This window comes from Muscardinus avellanarius (assembly GCF_963383645.1).
Source record: "Muscardinus avellanarius genome assembly, chromosome: 16".
NCBI lineage: Eukaryota > Metazoa > Chordata > Mammalia > Rodentia > Gliridae > Muscardinus > Muscardinus avellanarius.
The window spans coordinates 14,527,111-14,543,586 of record NC_137802.1 but is presented as its reverse complement, the minus strand read 5'-3'; the positions used below and the strand labels follow the sequence as shown (position 1 = coordinate 14,543,586).

The following is a 16,476-nucleotide window of genomic DNA, read 5'->3' as shown; positions in this document are numbered from 1 at the left end:
TGTAAACACCTGCACATGATGCTTTCACGGTAACATAACCAACCAACGAGGAAGCTCTCGGAACCTCTCCCCCTTGTTAAGTGACATATAACTATTTGTAAAAAGTCAGAGAAATCATTATTGAAAACCCAAGTGACCCAGCAACCATTGCAGTCTCATGAGTGTACCAGTATTGGAAAAGAGCTTTATTTATTATTTTTTTTCTTTTTGGTGGTACTGGGGTTCCTGGAAGCCCTTCTACCTCCGGGCCACACTCCCAGACCTATTTTATATTTTTTGAAACAGGGTCTCTTAAGCCAGCGCGGCTGGCTTCGAACCTCCTGTCTCTGCCTCCCAAGCTTCCAAGGGGGGGGGGGGGTGGATTACAAGTGTGCGCCGCCATGCCCGGCTGAAAAGGGCTTTAAAATGTATGCATGTACCGGTATTGGGAAATATTTTCAAAATGTATCTGAAAATAACTTCAGTATTAAAACAAGGCCAGAAGTTTCAGGGAAAGGGCTGCAGAGTTCCAGGAGCCAAGGGTGATTAGCAAGAGAACAGAAAATAGAGAAAGTCCGGGGTCTTTTACATTTTAAAGATAAATGAAAGGATCCCAGGCTCTGATAATCAACGAATACTTTTTTTGGGTGTAACCAACAACCCAGGGGTCTGGGGTGGGGGGGATAGGGCAGGTCTACAGGAAGGAATCTCCACATCAAAAGACCTGCCCCGGAGGAAGGGCAGATCTAGTCTGGTCAGAAGACTGGGTATAAAATGTGTTGGACCCAAAGGAACCTCCGGTGACTTCTGTACAAGTCACCCCACTAGGTCTATGGCGAAGTGCTTTATTCTAAATTCTGTTCTGTCTTTCCGTCTTTGTAATAATAAAATTGTTTAAGCTTACAGAGTTTGGGCTAGTGTTTTCTATACGTAGCTCAGAACTAGAACCTGCAGCTGCACCTCCCACTGGAGCAGTTTCGGGGAGCCCGACAGGGTCCCCGGAACACATCTCCCACCGTGACAATGAGGAGGGCAGGAAGAGAGAAAACAGGAAGGGGCGAAAAGTTTCCTGTAGACACACAGAAGGGTGGGGACCAGAGAGGGGAGCTCCTCCTTCAGTGTCCACAGAGAAGCTGGAGCCGAGAGAGGAGGGCCGGGGCTGGGGAGAGCTGGTTTCACCTTGGGGAGCCTTCAGGGTAGGGAGGCAGACAACAGACCCCAAATGGCTGGGGGGAAAGTGTCCCCAAAACATGGAAGAATGGCCCAAGGTTGAGTACAGGGATGTGGCCCCCTCTAAAAGCTGGGAGCAGGCCAGGCGTGGTGGCGCACGCTTGTAATCCCAGCATTCTGGAGGCTGAGACCTGAGGATCGTGGTTCGCGGACAGCCTCGGCTACTTAGTGAGGTCCTCCGTAACTTAGTGAGACTCTGTTTCAAAATATAGAATGAAATATAGGGCAGGGGGTGTAGCTCAGAGGTCGAATGCCACTGGGTTACATCCCCAGACCTGGAAAAAAAAAAGTTGGGAGCTAGACACACCCACATGGTGTGTCTTTTGGGGGGGGTATACTTGGGATTTAACCCAGGGGCGTTCCACCTCTGAGCTACACTCTCAGTCCATATATATATATATACATACATACTTTTCATTTTGAAACAGGGTCTCACTATGTTGCTGAGGGTTTTGTTAAGTTGCCAAGGCTGGCCTGGAACTTGCGACCCTCCTGTCTCAGCCTCCCAAGTACTGGGTAGATGTGCCACCATGCAAGCGGCTGCGTCCTCTTGACCTTTAATAGCTTCACAGATGCCGGCATTCCTAGCCGACATGCCAGCCATGCTGTGGGACCACGATGGCTCAAGACAAAAACCAGGCCAATTTACAATCACTTCCAGAGGCAGAGACAGGGACACTGCCGCCGGTCCCCTGCCCTCCTACGCCAGCAATCCCTTAAACTGATCCCTTAAACTCGCCAGTTAGAATTCCCGAGACTCCCAGTCATAGACTTACTCCCGTTTCCAGCCAGGACCCAATCCAGAACAAAGCCTTGCTTTCTGGAAACCTTCCGCCATGTCCCCTAACCACAGCCCGGGTCCCCAAATGAGGGCTTCCTAGTGGCCTCCTGCAGAGGTGCCCCTGGCTCCCCCTGGCGGGCATCCTCCCTCATTGCAACCCAGCTGTGCAGCTATAGTGGCATGCTCCTGGTGGCCCACCCTGGGCTGAGGGCATGGATGGATGCCGAATCTTTGTTTTGTTTTTTGTTTTGGTGGTACTGGGGTACCTGGAAGCCTTTCTACCTCTGGGCTACACTCCCAAACCTATTTTATACTTTTTTAATTTTCATTTGGAAACAGGGTCTCTTAAGCCAGCGAGGCTGGCTTCGAACCTGCGCGACCCTCCTGTCTCCGCCTCCCAAGCGCAGGGATTACAAGCGTGCGCCACCACGCCCGGCAGATGCCGAATCTTTAATTTTGTTATTTGTATTGCTGAAATGTCTATTTCCTTTGCCCACATGAGAAGCATCAGTGTGTGTGTTGTGTTGTTTTATTTTGCATTTGAGAACTGGAGTAAATGATCTAAATCTGGCCATGTAGGTCAAGACCAGGAAGGTGATAAAAAAATATATATCTTTATTTCAGACAGCAGACTGAAGACCAGGAGTTAGTAAGATGGCTGAAGTCAATTCCCAGTGCTTGGAGACACGTCAGGGTGGGAGAGGGGAAGCGGGTCTTCTCTAACCTGTGTGCTGGGGAGTCAGGCAAATATTAACTGGGATTTCAGCAGCATTTGGGAAAATATAACTATGTCCACGTCTATGGCAGTGGTGCACTGTGGGGCTATGAACAGGTTGGACCTTTGGATGAACAGAACATAAAGTTAGAAAGAAAGAAGCTTTAAGCTGGGCGTGGTGGCGCACGCTTGTAATCCCCGCGCTCGGGAGGCTGAGACGGGAGGATCGCGGTTCGAGGGCATCCTCAGCTACTACTTGGTTAGGCCCTTTGCAACTCAGTGAGACCTGTTTCAAAATAAAGAATAAAAAATAGGGCTGGGGATATATCTTGGAGGTAGAATACTCTTGGATTCCATCCCCAGTACTGAAAGAAAAAAAAAAAAGAAAGTTTGGGGGAGAAAGAAAGTGACCCTAATATCTTACCTAGCCGTGAAAAGAGGGGAATTCTGAGATATATATGGTTGGTTGTGAAATAGTATAGAATTGAAATAAAAGAAATATGTAAAAAGGAGACAAACATAGAAGGAAAGAGGGACTGTAGCTTTAAATTAAAAAAAAAAAAAACTCTAGAATCACCCCCTCCTTCCCCTTGGAAGGCCTGTTTTTTTTTTTTTTTTTTTCCAAGCCCAAACTCTTCAAAGGTCTAGTAAATCTCAGAGCACTCTAAGTCCAGTTGATTGGTGCACATATATTTTGTTAGCTTACAGAATGTATTTTTAGATTGATAAAGGAATCTAGGAAGCCGGGCGTGGTGGCGCACGCTTGTAATCCCTGCGCTTGGGAGGCTGAGACAGGAGGATTGCACAGGTTTGAAGCCAGCCTCAGCTACTTAGTGAGGCCCTTTGCAGCTCAATGAGACCCTATTTTTAAATAAAGAATAAGCCAGGCATGGTGGTGCAAGCTCGTAATCCCCGTTTGTAATCCTCGAGCTTGGGAGGCAGAGATAGGAGGATTGCAGGTTCGAAGCCAGCCCCTCTGGCTTAAGAGACCCTGTTTCCAAATAAAATATAAAATAAGTCTGGGAGTGTAGCCTGGAGGCAGAAGGGTTCCATCCCCAGTACCACCAAAATAATAATAATAATAATAATAATAATAATAATAATAATAATAATAAATAAATAAAATACAATAAAGAATAAACCAGGCTCGGTGGCACACACTTGTAATCCCAGCACTTGGGAGGCTGAGACAGGAGGATCACACAGATTTGAAGCCAGCCTCAGCTACTTAGTGATGCTCTCAGCAACTTAGTGAGACCCTGTTTCCAAAATAAAGTATAAAATAGGTCTGGGAGTATAGCCCGGAGATAGAAAAGCCCCTGGGTTCCACCCCCAGTACCACCAAGAAAATAAAAATAAACAAATAAATAAAGAATAAAAAATAGAGCTGGAGGTGTAGCTCGAAGGTAGAATGCCTCTGGGTTCAGTCCCCAGTACCTGGGGCGGGGGGAGGGGGGGCATCTAGGGAAAGACATTGTTCAAAGCCCAATGATATGGGTACAACTCACATGTTTTCCACCAACCACACAATGCTGGCGTGAAGCTCCTAAGAAGAACCAGAGGGCCAGGGCCTGATCTGTTCTCCAGGATCACAGGACTTGAGCTCAGTGCCCGGCCCAACACGCCCACCGGCCCAACACGCCCACCGATTGCTCCCTACTTACAAATTTTTCTAGGACAGAAGAGCCCTGCACCCCCAGCGCCCCCGGGGTCGGGAGATGGCCCGCATTCTCCTTGGACTGTGCCTTTCTTGCTTTCCTGAATACATCTCTGTCTGTAGCTTTCCCCTTTGTCTCGGAAATTCTTTTCCACCCAGTCTGCACCGCAGAGGGAGGGGCTTGTGGTGAAGATGGGGCGCTTGCCAGCGGAGCTCCGGGGACCCAGCTAGGGTAGCCTGGAATGTGTTTCCCCTGGTGGTGCTCCAAAGCCCATGTTCAGCACGGGGTAGGGCCCAGGTAGCATGTGCTGAGCTCGAGTTTTCCCCGGAGGGGAGAGAATAGGAAAGGGTTGCAAGGAAAGTGAAGGATGGTTCCAAAGAAAGAGGCTGGCTAACAGGGAAGGCGGAGGCAGCAGGGGATGGTGTGTGTGTGAGATCGTGCAGCCACGAGGTCCCCAGAGGCTCAAGAGAGGTGTGGCGGGGGAGAAAATGGGCCGTGGGGCGATGGGAAGCTGCCGCCGGAGACTCGGCAGCCTGTCCCTGGTCCCAACCTCCGTTTGGGTCTGACGTCCTAGAAGTCAACCACTAGCTGATTCATCCATCCAGACTAAGAAGATAAGGCGTTTGGGAGGTTGAGACAGAAGGATGGCAGCTTCAAGACCATCCCCAGCAATTTAGCAAGACTCTCGGCAAACTAGAGAGACCCCGTTTCAAAACAAAAAAATAAAAAAGGGCTGGGAGTATAGCTTGAAGGCAGAATGCCTCTGGGTTCAATCTCCAGTCTCCCACACACACAAATAAATAAAAAGAATGAAAGAGGGAGAGGAGGAGGAGAAAGAGAAAGAGGAGGAGGAGGAGGAGGAGGAGGAGGAGGAGGAGGAGGAGGAGGAGGAGGAAAAAGAAGAAGAAAGAAGAAGCCGGGCATGGTGGCGCACGCTTGTAATCCCAGCATTCGGGAGGCTGAGACAGAAGGATCGCGGTTCGCGGACAGCCTCAGCTACTTAGTGAGGCCCTCCGCAACTCAGTGAGACACTGTTTCAAAATAAAGAATAAAAAATAGGGCAGAGGGTGAGCTCAGAGAGAGGTAATATGCCCCTGGGTTCCATCCCCAGACCCGCGAAAGAAAGAAAGAAAGAAAGGGGGGGGGGGAGGGAGGGAGGAAGAGATTGTTAACCCAGAACGTTTGGGTGTGATCACAATTTGCTGTCTGCCCGCCAGTGTCCCCAGAGCCAGCATAGTTAGGTGGCGGGCACCTGGGGTCCAGCAGGCGGCTGTGCTGTCCTTGGGAAGCACAGGGGGAAGGCTTACCTTGACTGTATAGATCTGGAAGTAGATGGGCTGGGTACCCATGCGAACATAGTAGGTGATAACATCCAGGATGTAGGGGTCCACGGTCCGGGAAGTGTCCAGGCAGGGAGGCTGAAAGGGGGATGGAGACATCTTCAGCCACCTCCCTCCACGCTGCTATATTTTCCTAATAGAAACACTCCAAAGCCCCCACATACCCTCCGTGGTAGACAAATCCAGCTGGTCCTTCAATACACTCCAGACGTTTGTGACCTCCCCCTTCCCCAGGGAACCTTATTCATTTTAATTCTACAAAGACCTATTGAGCCCATAATGTGTAAGGCACCGTGCTGGGGGCTTGGGATAGGCAAGATGTTTGAATGTATAACGATGACAGAACCCGATGGGATTTTAGGTTTGGATTGCCTACTCACTATCCAGGAAGCCTGTCAAGTCATTCTTTTTTTTTTTTTTTTTTTTTTTTTTTTTGTACTGGGGAAGGAACCCAGGGGCATTCTTCCTTCGAGATACACCCCCAGCCCTATTTTTTATTTTTTATTTTGAAACATGGTCTCACTGAGTTGCAAAGGGCCTCACTAAGTCACCGAGGCTGGCCACAAACCGTGATCCTCCGGTTATAAGATTGAATGGTGGGGTTATAAGTGTGCACCCACCCCCCATGCCCGGCTTGTCATTCAAACTTTTTGAGACCCGAGTTTCCTTCATGGAAAAATAAGAGTTTGAACCATGCTGGGCATGGTGGCGCACACCTTTAATCCCAGTGAGGAGGTAGAAAAAGAAGTAGGCAGGTAGGGAAGAGGCCTCGGTAGAAAAACTTAATTTCCTGAGGGGCCATGAATACTAATTAACTTCCAAGGCTCCTAAAAAGAGACCAGCCCTTCCAAGGTTCAGAGATAAGAAGGACCAAAGCTTCGCAAAACCATCTGTTTACTAATCAAAAAACCCAGGAGACATCCCTGGAGCAAGTCTGACACCTCTACTGAAAGGAGACCCCTCAAGGACAAGCAAATACCCTATGCAAATTTTAATAACTGCCTCCCAGACTCCAAGTAACAGAGGACTTACAGAGATATATAAACCCCTAGACCAGTCACCAGGACGGTTACCCGCTCTGGGAACCCCTCCCCTTTGGGGAGTTTTTCTCTCTCTCTTGCAGGTCGCGTTGGCTTTGAGAGAAGGCAGGGTGCAATTGAAGGCACTTGGCCCGGGATACACTCGGGTAGTGACCTGAAGGCCTCCACTGGACATCAAGGCCGACCAGGGTCCCTAGGGGTGACCTGCACTTCTTTTCTGGCAGCTCACGTGGACTCTGGGAGAAAGCAGCTTGCAACTGAAGGCACTTGGCCTGGGATACCCTCAAGTATTGTCCTGAAGGCAGCTGCTGGGCACCAGAGTCCCGACAGCCCTTACAATAAACTTCTTGCTCCCCTTCCTGCCGTCTGCGGGTGTCATTCTTCGCTCGCCGCAGACAAGAATCCGGTAAGGAAACGCCGTGTTTCCTCTCAAGAAACCCCGTTTCACCAGTACTTAGGAGGCTGAGACAGGAGGATCGCAGGATTGAGGCTAGCCTCAGCTACTTAGTAGGCCTCTCAACTCCTTAAAGACCCTATTTCAAAATAAAAAAATAAAATAGGGCTGGGTTTGTAGCTTAGAGGTAGAGAGAGAGAGAAAGAAATAGATAAAGAATTCCCCAAAAGGTTGAACCATTTGGCCTGATGCCCTTTAGCTCTGGTGGTCTCTGGATCTACTAATCAGTGAATTATAAGTCAGATAAAGTTTGTTAATTTTAGGTTACCAAGACCGAATGATGGGCTGAGAGGGAAGGTCCAGGAGGAGTCTGCAGCATTTGAGACAAAAATATAGTTAATAATTGTCTGATTCATATAGATACTAAGAAGATAAAGAACACTTGAGTCTGTTTATGATTTACAGTCCTGAGATTGGTGTTTCCCCAGAGCCAGGGAGCTGAGGTTGTGGGTTGTAATCCCAGTTACTTGGGAGGCTGAGGCAGGAGGATCAGGAGTTCAAGGCCAGGCTGACAATACAGTGAGACCTTATCTGATTTATTAACTAATTAACGTTTGCAAGTTACTGGAATGTACTTAGTGGCTTATCCTCCAGGCCTCTCCCAACGCTGAATAATTGCCTAGCATAGCGATGGGGGTTTTTGAGCACCCAGAGCAGACATCAACACAGGATGAGATGCAGGATGGGTACCCCTTATCTGGGATGCTTGGGACCAAATTTAAGAATTTTTAGCCAGGCTTGGTGGTGCACACTTGTAATCCCAGCATTCGGGAGGCTGAGACCGGAGGATCGTGGTTCGCGGACAGCCTCAGCTACTTAGTGAGGCCCTCTGCAACTCAGCGAGACCCTGTTTCAAAATAAAGAATAAAAAATTGGGCAGGGGGTGTAGCTCAAAGGTCAAATGCCTCTGGGTTCCAGCCCCAGACCTGCACAAAAAAAAAAAAAAAAGAATTTTTTTTTAGATCTTGGATTATTTGCATATAGATAATGTGTTTGGGGTCAAAGTGTAAAGGTGAAAGTCTCATAGGTGCCTTAAACACATAGCCTGGAGGTAATATTATCCATAGTGTTTAGTGCTGCTGCATTTTGACTACAGCCCATCTCTTAGGGCTCAGATGTCCCCCCAAGGGTTCATATGCTGACAGCGTGGTCTCCAACACGGCAAGGTTCAGAGTTGGGGCATGGATGGAAGGGGTTAGGGTTACCGCTGTTCCTGCCCTGGAGCCAGACACCCATGGACGGAGCCCTCTAAGATTAGGAGCCAAATGAACCTTCCCCTCTAGGTTGTTCTGCCAGGTGTTTTGTTTGTTTGTTTGTTTTTGCGGTACTGGGGATGGAACCCAGGGGCGTTCTACTTCCAGGCTCCACCCCCAGCCCTACTTCTTTCTTTCTTTCTTTCTTTCTTTCTTTCTTTCTTTCTTTCTTTCTTTTTTTTTTTTTTTTTTTTTTGGTGGTACTGGGGTTCCTGGAAGCCCTTCTACCTCCGGGCTACACTCCCAGACCTATTTTTTATATTTTATTTGGAAACAGGGTCTCCTAAGCCAGCGCGCACGGCTAGCTTAGAACCTGCGCGATCCTCCTGTCTCTGCCTCCCAAGCGCGCCCAGCCCTACTTTTTATTCTTTATTTTGAAACAGGGTCTCACTGAGCTGCAGAGGGCCTCACTAAGTAGCTGAGGCTGTTCGTGATTCGCGATCCTCCGGTCTCAGCCTCCCGAATGCTGGGATGACAAGCGTGCGCCACCACGCCCAGCTCTGCCAGGTGTTTGGTCAATGAGGGCGATGAGCAGGCTAAAACATCCTCGCACGAGGTCGGACGGGGCATCGTCTGCGGTGGCACGGTGATGGTGCTCAAAGAGGCTTTGGATTCTGGAATATTTTTGGATTTTAAATTTGGGGATTAGGGAAACTCAGCTTGTGGTATCAGAGTTGAAACGAAGCTCAAGTTTTCTTTCTTCTAACTCCTATGTGATCCTATGAGATTTCTTCCCATGCGTGTGTGTGTGTGTGTGTGTGTGAGTGTGTGTGTGTGTGTGTGTGTGACTGAGGATTGAACCCAGGGGCAGTCTACCTCTGAATTCCATTCCCAACCCTATTTTGTTTTTATTTATATTTATTTATTTATTTTTGGTGGTACTGGGGGTGGAACCCAGGGGCTTTTCTACCTCCGGGCTACACTCCCAGACCTATTTTATGTTTTTATTTGGAAACAGGGTCTCACCAAGTTACCGAGAGCCTCACTAAGTAGCTGAGGCTGGCTTCGAACCTGTGCGATCCTCCTGTCTCAGCCTCCCAAGTGCGGGGATTACAAGCGTGCGCCACCACGCCCGGCGCCTATTTTGTTTTTAATTTGAAAAAGGGTCTCGCTAGGTTGATGGAAGTCTCACTACTTTCTGATGCTGGCCTCGAACCTGTGATCCTCCTGTTTCAGCCTTCCAGGTACTGGATAATAGGCATGCACCACTATATTTCTTTCTTTTTTTGTGTGTGTGTGTGGTACTAGAATCGAACCCAGGGGCATTCTACCTCTGAGATATAGCCCCAGACCCATTTTAGTTTTTATTTATAGAGTCTTATTAAGTTGCTGAGAATCTCACTAAGTTGCTGAGGCTGGCTTCCACCTGCAATCCTCCTGTCTCACTCAGCCTCCCATGTACTGGAATTACAGGTATGCACCACCACACGCACTCTCTTCTGACTCTTACACCTGGTTTATTGAAATAATGTCCCCTTCAAAAAGGTCGCACTGAGGAACTATGCATTTGTTCTAATAATGCTCTCATTGTTCACAATGTTCACACTCTCCATATCTATAGAAATTGCTTTTGGAGTAAGCATAAACTTGTCCAAATTATTAATGCTAAGGGAAAGGATAGAGGGAAACCCCCAAATCTTACATGTGTCTTGGCGGGAAAAAAAGTCATCAACAAAGGAGGATCAATGAGGTCTCCATCAAGAGTTCTTCTTGCCAAATCCCTCCAAGTTTCCAGGGACATATGTTTTAATACCCAGCTAAACGTCATAAAGATATCCTCAGATTTTTTTAAATTTTGAAACAGGGTCTCTCTAATTGCTACATGCTTGTCTGGAACCTGCAATCTTCCTGTCTCAGCCTCCCAAGTACTGGTATTACAGGCATGCATCACCATGCCGAGATTTAACCACAATATGCACAAAGCAATAGCTTCCTTTTATACTGGCGACAGGTTCTACCCAAATATAATGTGAGAAGACACCATTCACAACAGCAGGAAACACCATCAAACATGAGGAATAAATCTATGAAGAAATGGGCAGGCGCCGGGCGTGGTGGCGCACGCTTGTCATCCCCGCGCTTGGGAGGCGGAGACAGGAGGATCGCGCTGGTTCGGAGCCAGCCTCTCTGGCTTAAGAGATCCTGTTTCCACATAAAAAAAAAGTTTAAAAATAGGTCTGAAAGTGTAGCCCGTGGGAGTGTATCCCGGAGGTAGAAGGGCTTCCAGGAACCCCAGTAGCCCCCCCCCCCAAAAAAAAGAATAAGAAATAGGGCTGGGGGTGTAGCTTGGAAGTAGAATGCCCGGGGTTTCATCCCCAGTACTGCAAAAAACAAAACAAAACAAACAACAACAATAAAAACAAAAACTATAATTTGAGAAACTCAAAAGATTTCATAAAGGAAGAACTATATTTCAGGGGGAAAAAATGATACACTAAGGATGCTAATGTTCCTCCAAATTCCAATCAGACTCCCAAAAGAAATTTTTAAAAAATTTTTAAAATATTTGAAATATAGTTCCGAAATTTACTAAGAAAGAAAAATAATCAAGCACAATCTGAAAAGCTTTGTAAAAGAGGAATGGTGGCATAGGCTTACTCTGTCAGATATTAAAATACAGATGTGCTAATATGTACAGAACTGAGTAGATCAAAGAGAGCGAATAGGAATCCAGATATAAACTTAAGCAAATGTTAGAACCGAGTAAATGACACAGAGGTATATCAAATGGGTGAGGCAAGATGCTTCGTGCAATAAATAGCTTTAGGACAACTGGCTAAGCCTTTGGGGAAAACAAAATTACACGCTTCCTTTGAGGCACTAAAATTAACTGCCAATGGGCTAATTATTTAAATGTAAAAACCGAGGCATTTCTCAGTGTTTTGAGTAAATTATCAGTGAATATTTAATATCTGAGAAGAGAAGGCCATTCAAAGCATGACTCCAAAGGCAGAAATCCTGAGGAATAAAAATGCACTGTCTGACTACATAAAAATATTAAATTTTCACCGGGCATGGTGGCACATGCTTGTAATTCCAGTACTTGGGAGGCTGAGACAGGAGGATTACAGGTTCGAGGACGGCCTCAGCTACTTAGTGAGGTCCCCCACAACTTAGTGAGATCATATATTATTTTTTTCTTTTCTTTTCTTTTTCGGTACTTGAGATGGAATACAGGGGCATTGTACCTCTGAGCTGCACCCTCAGCCCTAGTTCTTATTCTTTATTTTGAAACAGGTTCTCACTGAGTAGCTGAAGCTGTCTGCGAACCTAGATCCTCTTGTATCAGCCTCCCAAATGCAGGGGTTACAAGTATGTGCCACCACACCCAGCTAGGATGCGTTTTAAAATAAAGAATAAAAATAGAGCTGGGAGCTGGACGTGGTGGCGCTGGACGTGGTGGCGCATGCTCGTAATCCCAGCATTCGGGAGGCAGAGACCAGAGGATCATAGTTCACAGACAACCTCAGCTACTTAGTGAGGCCCTTAGCAACTCATTGAGACCCTGTTTCAAAACTAAAAGACTAGGGCTGGGGGTGTAGCTCGGAGGTAGAATGCCCCTTGAGTTCCACCCCCAGTACCGCAAAAAAAAAAAAAATAAGAAAAATAAAAAATATTAAAGACTAAAAAGTAGGGCTGGAGGTGTAGCTCAGAGGTAGAATGCCCCTGGGTTCCATCCCTAGTACCACAATAAATAAATAAATAAATAAACAAACAAACAAATAAATACTGACCCTGTTTCCAAGTAAATAAATAAATAAATAAATAAATAAATTTAAAAATAGAGCTGGGAATGTAGCTTGGAGGTAGAATGCCCCAGGGTTCCATCCCCAGTGCTGAAAATAAAATAATAAATTCTCTATGTAAAAGAAAATTACAGATAAATTACCAAGTTGGGGGAAAAAAAATCTGCAATGCCTTTGACAGCAATAAGGGTGCAATTCTGAATACAGTAAGGCCTTCAGGTCAGCTCCCTCTCTGCCCCCAGCCATGGCTGGGGCGTGCCGGATTGGTCTATTCACAGAACAGCGTGGAGTTTGGCTGCCTGGTTCTAAGTGGGACACCGCCACCCCTTTTGTTACTTTGGGCAAGTTTTAGAACCTTTGTGCCTCAGCTGGTTGAGCTATAAAACGGTTACAGCGACACTTGTGCCTGGTACCTGACCCGGGGTCAGCCTGAGGGCCGAACCAGCGAGTACCCTCCCAGAAGTGCTAGGCACGGTCCCCCACTTGGAAGAAACAGGCAGGAAACTTTGGGTTGTAACAGTTCAGAACAATGATCCCTGGGGGAAGCTCACAGAAAAGGGCTAAAATTGGTTTATACCCTTAGAAAAGAGTGGTTTAGCCGGGCGTGGTGGCGCACGCTTGTAATCCCTGCGCTTGGGAGGCGGAGACAGGAGGATCGCGCAGGTTCGAAGCTAGCCTCAGCTCAGCTGGTTTAAAAGATCCTGTTTCCAAATAAAATATCAAATAGGTCTGGGAGTGTAGCCTGGAAGTAGAAGGACCCTGGGTTCCATCCCCAGTGCCACCAAAAAAAAAAAAAAAAAAAAAAGAGTAGTTGCCTTTGCCTTTTCTGCAGTAGTCTGGTCCAAGGTAGGTGCTCAAAGGTGCTAGGTTTCCCGTTGAATTCAAAACTACTGGGTGGACTGGCTCCTATCTCACCCCCCCCCCATCTCCTTTTGGGGCTGACTCTTGAGGTCAAGGGTCAAATGCAGTATCTGAAACGGGCCCACCCCACCCTCCTTGGTACCCTGACCGTCCGTACCATCTCTGCCAGCTTGTGGATGGCGGGACACAGCGTGTTGACGGTGCTCTCGTACCACGGGTCTGCACGGCCCAGGAACGCGGCCAGCTCGCCCAGCTCCGGCGGCCTGGACACTGTGGGCTCCTGGGGAAGGGCGGGGGAAGACCTTCAGGCCCTCCCTGGCCGCTCAGGGGGACAGATTCCGAGGCCTGGACTTTGCTCCAGTGAAGACAAATTAGCATTGTTTCCTAGCCTCAAGTGTAGCAGAAAGAGCCTTTGGGACACTGGCCGGGGACACTGAAAAATGCCTGCCAGCCTTTAACAGGGAGAGACACGCAGTGCTTTGACACGTGTATAATCAAAAGTGGGAGCCGGGCCGGGCGTGGTGGCGCACGCTTGTCATCCCCGCGCTTGGGAGGCGGAGACAGGAGGATGGCGCAGGTTCGAAGCCAGCCGCGCTGGCTTAAGAGACCCTGTTTCCAAATAAAAATATATTTAAAAAATAGGTGTCTGGGAGTGTAGCCCAGAGGTAGAAGGGAACCCCAGTACTACCAAAAAAAAAAAAAAGTGGGAGCCGCATGTGTGGCTACATCTCCATCTTTCCAGTAGACCGGTGCGCTTCCACAGCCTGAAAAATCCTTGAACACGATCCCAGGAAATGCAGGTGTGTGAGTGTGCGCGCGTGCACAAGAAAGAGACACGGAGAGGGAGACCAATGTCTGAAACGCTTACAATGAACGGCATTACAAAAAACAAAACAAAAAAAAGCCTGTAATCCCAGTACTTGGGAGGCTGAGACAGAAGGATCACAGTTTCGAGGCCAGCCTCAGCAACTTAGTGAAACCCTCAGCAACTTAGGAAAACTCTGTTTCAAAATAAAAAAATAATTTTAGCCGGGCGTGGTGGCACACGCTTGTAATCCCACCATTCTGGAGGCTGAGACCGAAGGATCACGGTTCACAGACAGCCTCAGCTACTTAGTGAGGCCCTCTGCAACTCAGTGAGACCCGGTTCCAAAATAAAGAATAAAAAATAGGGCAGGGGGTGTAGCTCGGAGGTCGAATGCCCCTGGGTTCCATCCCCAGACCCGCAAAAATATAAATAAATAATAATAAATAAAAAATAATTTTACAAAAGGTCCGAGGGTGTAGCTCAGAGGTAGAATGCCCCAGGGTTTAATCCCTAGGAACAAAGCAAAAAATTAAAACACACACACACACACACACACACACACACACACACACACACGCACACACACTCACGGAAGTTGTCTCTTAGAGAGAGCCTGGCTCTGGCTGTGTGCACCCCCAGAGCATCGGTGGTGGTTTCTGAACCCAAAGACGCCCGGTGTCCTTCCCAGCTCAGCATTCTGAGGCTGGCGACTCTGCCCGGGGCTGAGGGGGCCAGGCCCCGGTGTGCCCCTGCCAGCCCCGCCTGGCCCTGCTCCCCGCGCTCCCTCCCTCTGGGTCACCTCGGGTGCCAGCACCGGGATGTAGTACAGCTGCAGACTGAGTCTGGGGGTGAGGCAGAACTTCTGGGTTTCTCGTTTCCTGGCAACAGGTAGAGACAGGCAGTGAACACTGGGTTAGAGCAAGGGCAGGGTTGGCATGAAAACATCTGCCACGTCTCCCTCCTTCCCTCTCTCCCCCTCCCCTCCCTCCCCTTTTTCCCCTCATGACTTCCCATCTGGGTCCTGATGAGGCTCAAAAGGGTGACAAACATAGCCGGGTGTGGTGGCGCATGCTTGTAATCCCAGCATTCGGGAGGCTGAGACCAGAGGATCGCGGTTCGGGGACAGCCTCAGCTACTTAGTGAGGCCCTCTGCAACTCAGTGAGACCCAGTTTCAAAATAAAGAATAAAAAATAGGGCAGGAGGTGTAGCTCGGAGGTCGAATGCCCCTGGGTTCTACCCCCAAACCCACACAAAAAATAGAAGGGTGACAAACACCCGCGCCTGTCCCCATGGCACCCTGGCCTCTCCTCCTGACTCTATCAGCCCTCTGTGCCCTTCACCTGCCCAGCCCAAGCCCACCACGCCCCTGAGCCACCCCAGACCCCTCTCGGACTCTACCTAAGTCTGTGGTAGGCCTGGGCTAGGCGTCCCAGCATCCTGTCATCACCTAGCACGAGCACTCGGGCCGTATGCAGCCGGGAGACCCCGGGCAGCAGCTCGCCATCCCCGCTGGGCCTGCCGGTCCTCCGATGCAGCCCTGGGGGCCCCTCCCAACTGCTGCTAGGCATCAGGAAGTCCGGGGGCCACACTCGCTTCTTGATACCCCCTTTGCGCTGCAGGCTGGCCCGCTCCATCTCGGGGGTGCTGGGGACCAGCGGCTCCTCGGGCCCCAAAGGGAGGTCCCGCTCAATGCCGCTGTCTGTGGACAGCACGGACACCCGGGCCAAGTCCGGGTCTGGCCCGAGGCCCTGCAGATCCAAGGCCTGCAAGCTAGCGCTGAGGCACAGCTGGGACCGTGGGCGGAGGAAGAGCACCAGCTCCTTCCCTGGGGGAAGAACAGAGAGATCAGCGGGGCTGAGAAGGCACCTGGGGCCGACAGCCACAACAACCCCCAAAAAAAAACCCTGAGTGCCAAGATTCTCATACACCATTCAGCCACAAAACACTGACACGCACACACGCACGGTGCCGGGCAACGTCACCTACACAGCTGCTCCGGGTCAGTCCACAGGTGGAAGGTGATGTGGGGGCTGGGCAGGGGGATGCTCGGCGGCCGTTCTTGTAGAGAGTCACCTGGAGAAGGACAGGCTGTGGGGTCACGGAGGGCAGGCGGAGGCCTCTCCTCTGCTTGGGCCTGCTACTGCGGAGGAAGGGGCCTGGGGGGCGGCACGGACGCTCACTGGCCTCATTGGGCTTGCAGCCCAGCTTTACCAGCTCTGCCACTAGCAGCTGGTCCAGGGCCCAACACTACCGCCCTGTGCCCTGCCTAGGACATTCAGCGGCTCCCTGCTTCCTGCAAACATCTGAATTTGAGTTGGGCATGGTGGTGCACACTTGTAATCCCAGCATTTGGGAGGCTGAGACAGGAGGATGGAGGTTCCTGGACAGCCTCAGGCACCTAGTGAGGTCCTCTGCAACTCAGTGAGACCCTGTTTCAAAGTAAATAATAAAAGCTGTGCGTGGTGGCGCACACTTATAATGCCCGGGCATGGGAGGCAGAGACAGGAGGATCGCACAGTTTCGAAGCCAGCCGCGCTGGCTTAAGAGACCCTGTTTCCAAATAAGAAAATATATATAAAATAGGTCTGGGAGTGTAGCCCAGAGGTAGAA

General features: G+C 49.2%; 1 protein-coding gene across 1 annotated transcript in view; it reads right to left on the bottom strand.

Annotated features, from left to right (window-relative positions):
- Window positions 1-16,476, bottom strand: part of PIK3R6 (phosphoinositide-3-kinase regulatory subunit 6) — a gene marked incomplete at both ends in the record, with an annotated part of 59,488 nt that overhangs the window by 10,817 nt on the left and 32,195 nt on the right. The window contains 5 exon segments of the mRNA XM_080712971.1: window positions 5,671-5,781; window positions 13,215-13,337; window positions 14,665-14,743; window positions 15,265-15,691; window positions 15,853-15,954. Of these exon segments, the coding sequence (XP_080569097.1) occupies window positions 5,671-5,781; window positions 13,215-13,337; window positions 14,665-14,743; window positions 15,265-15,691; window positions 15,853-15,954 (842 nt within the window).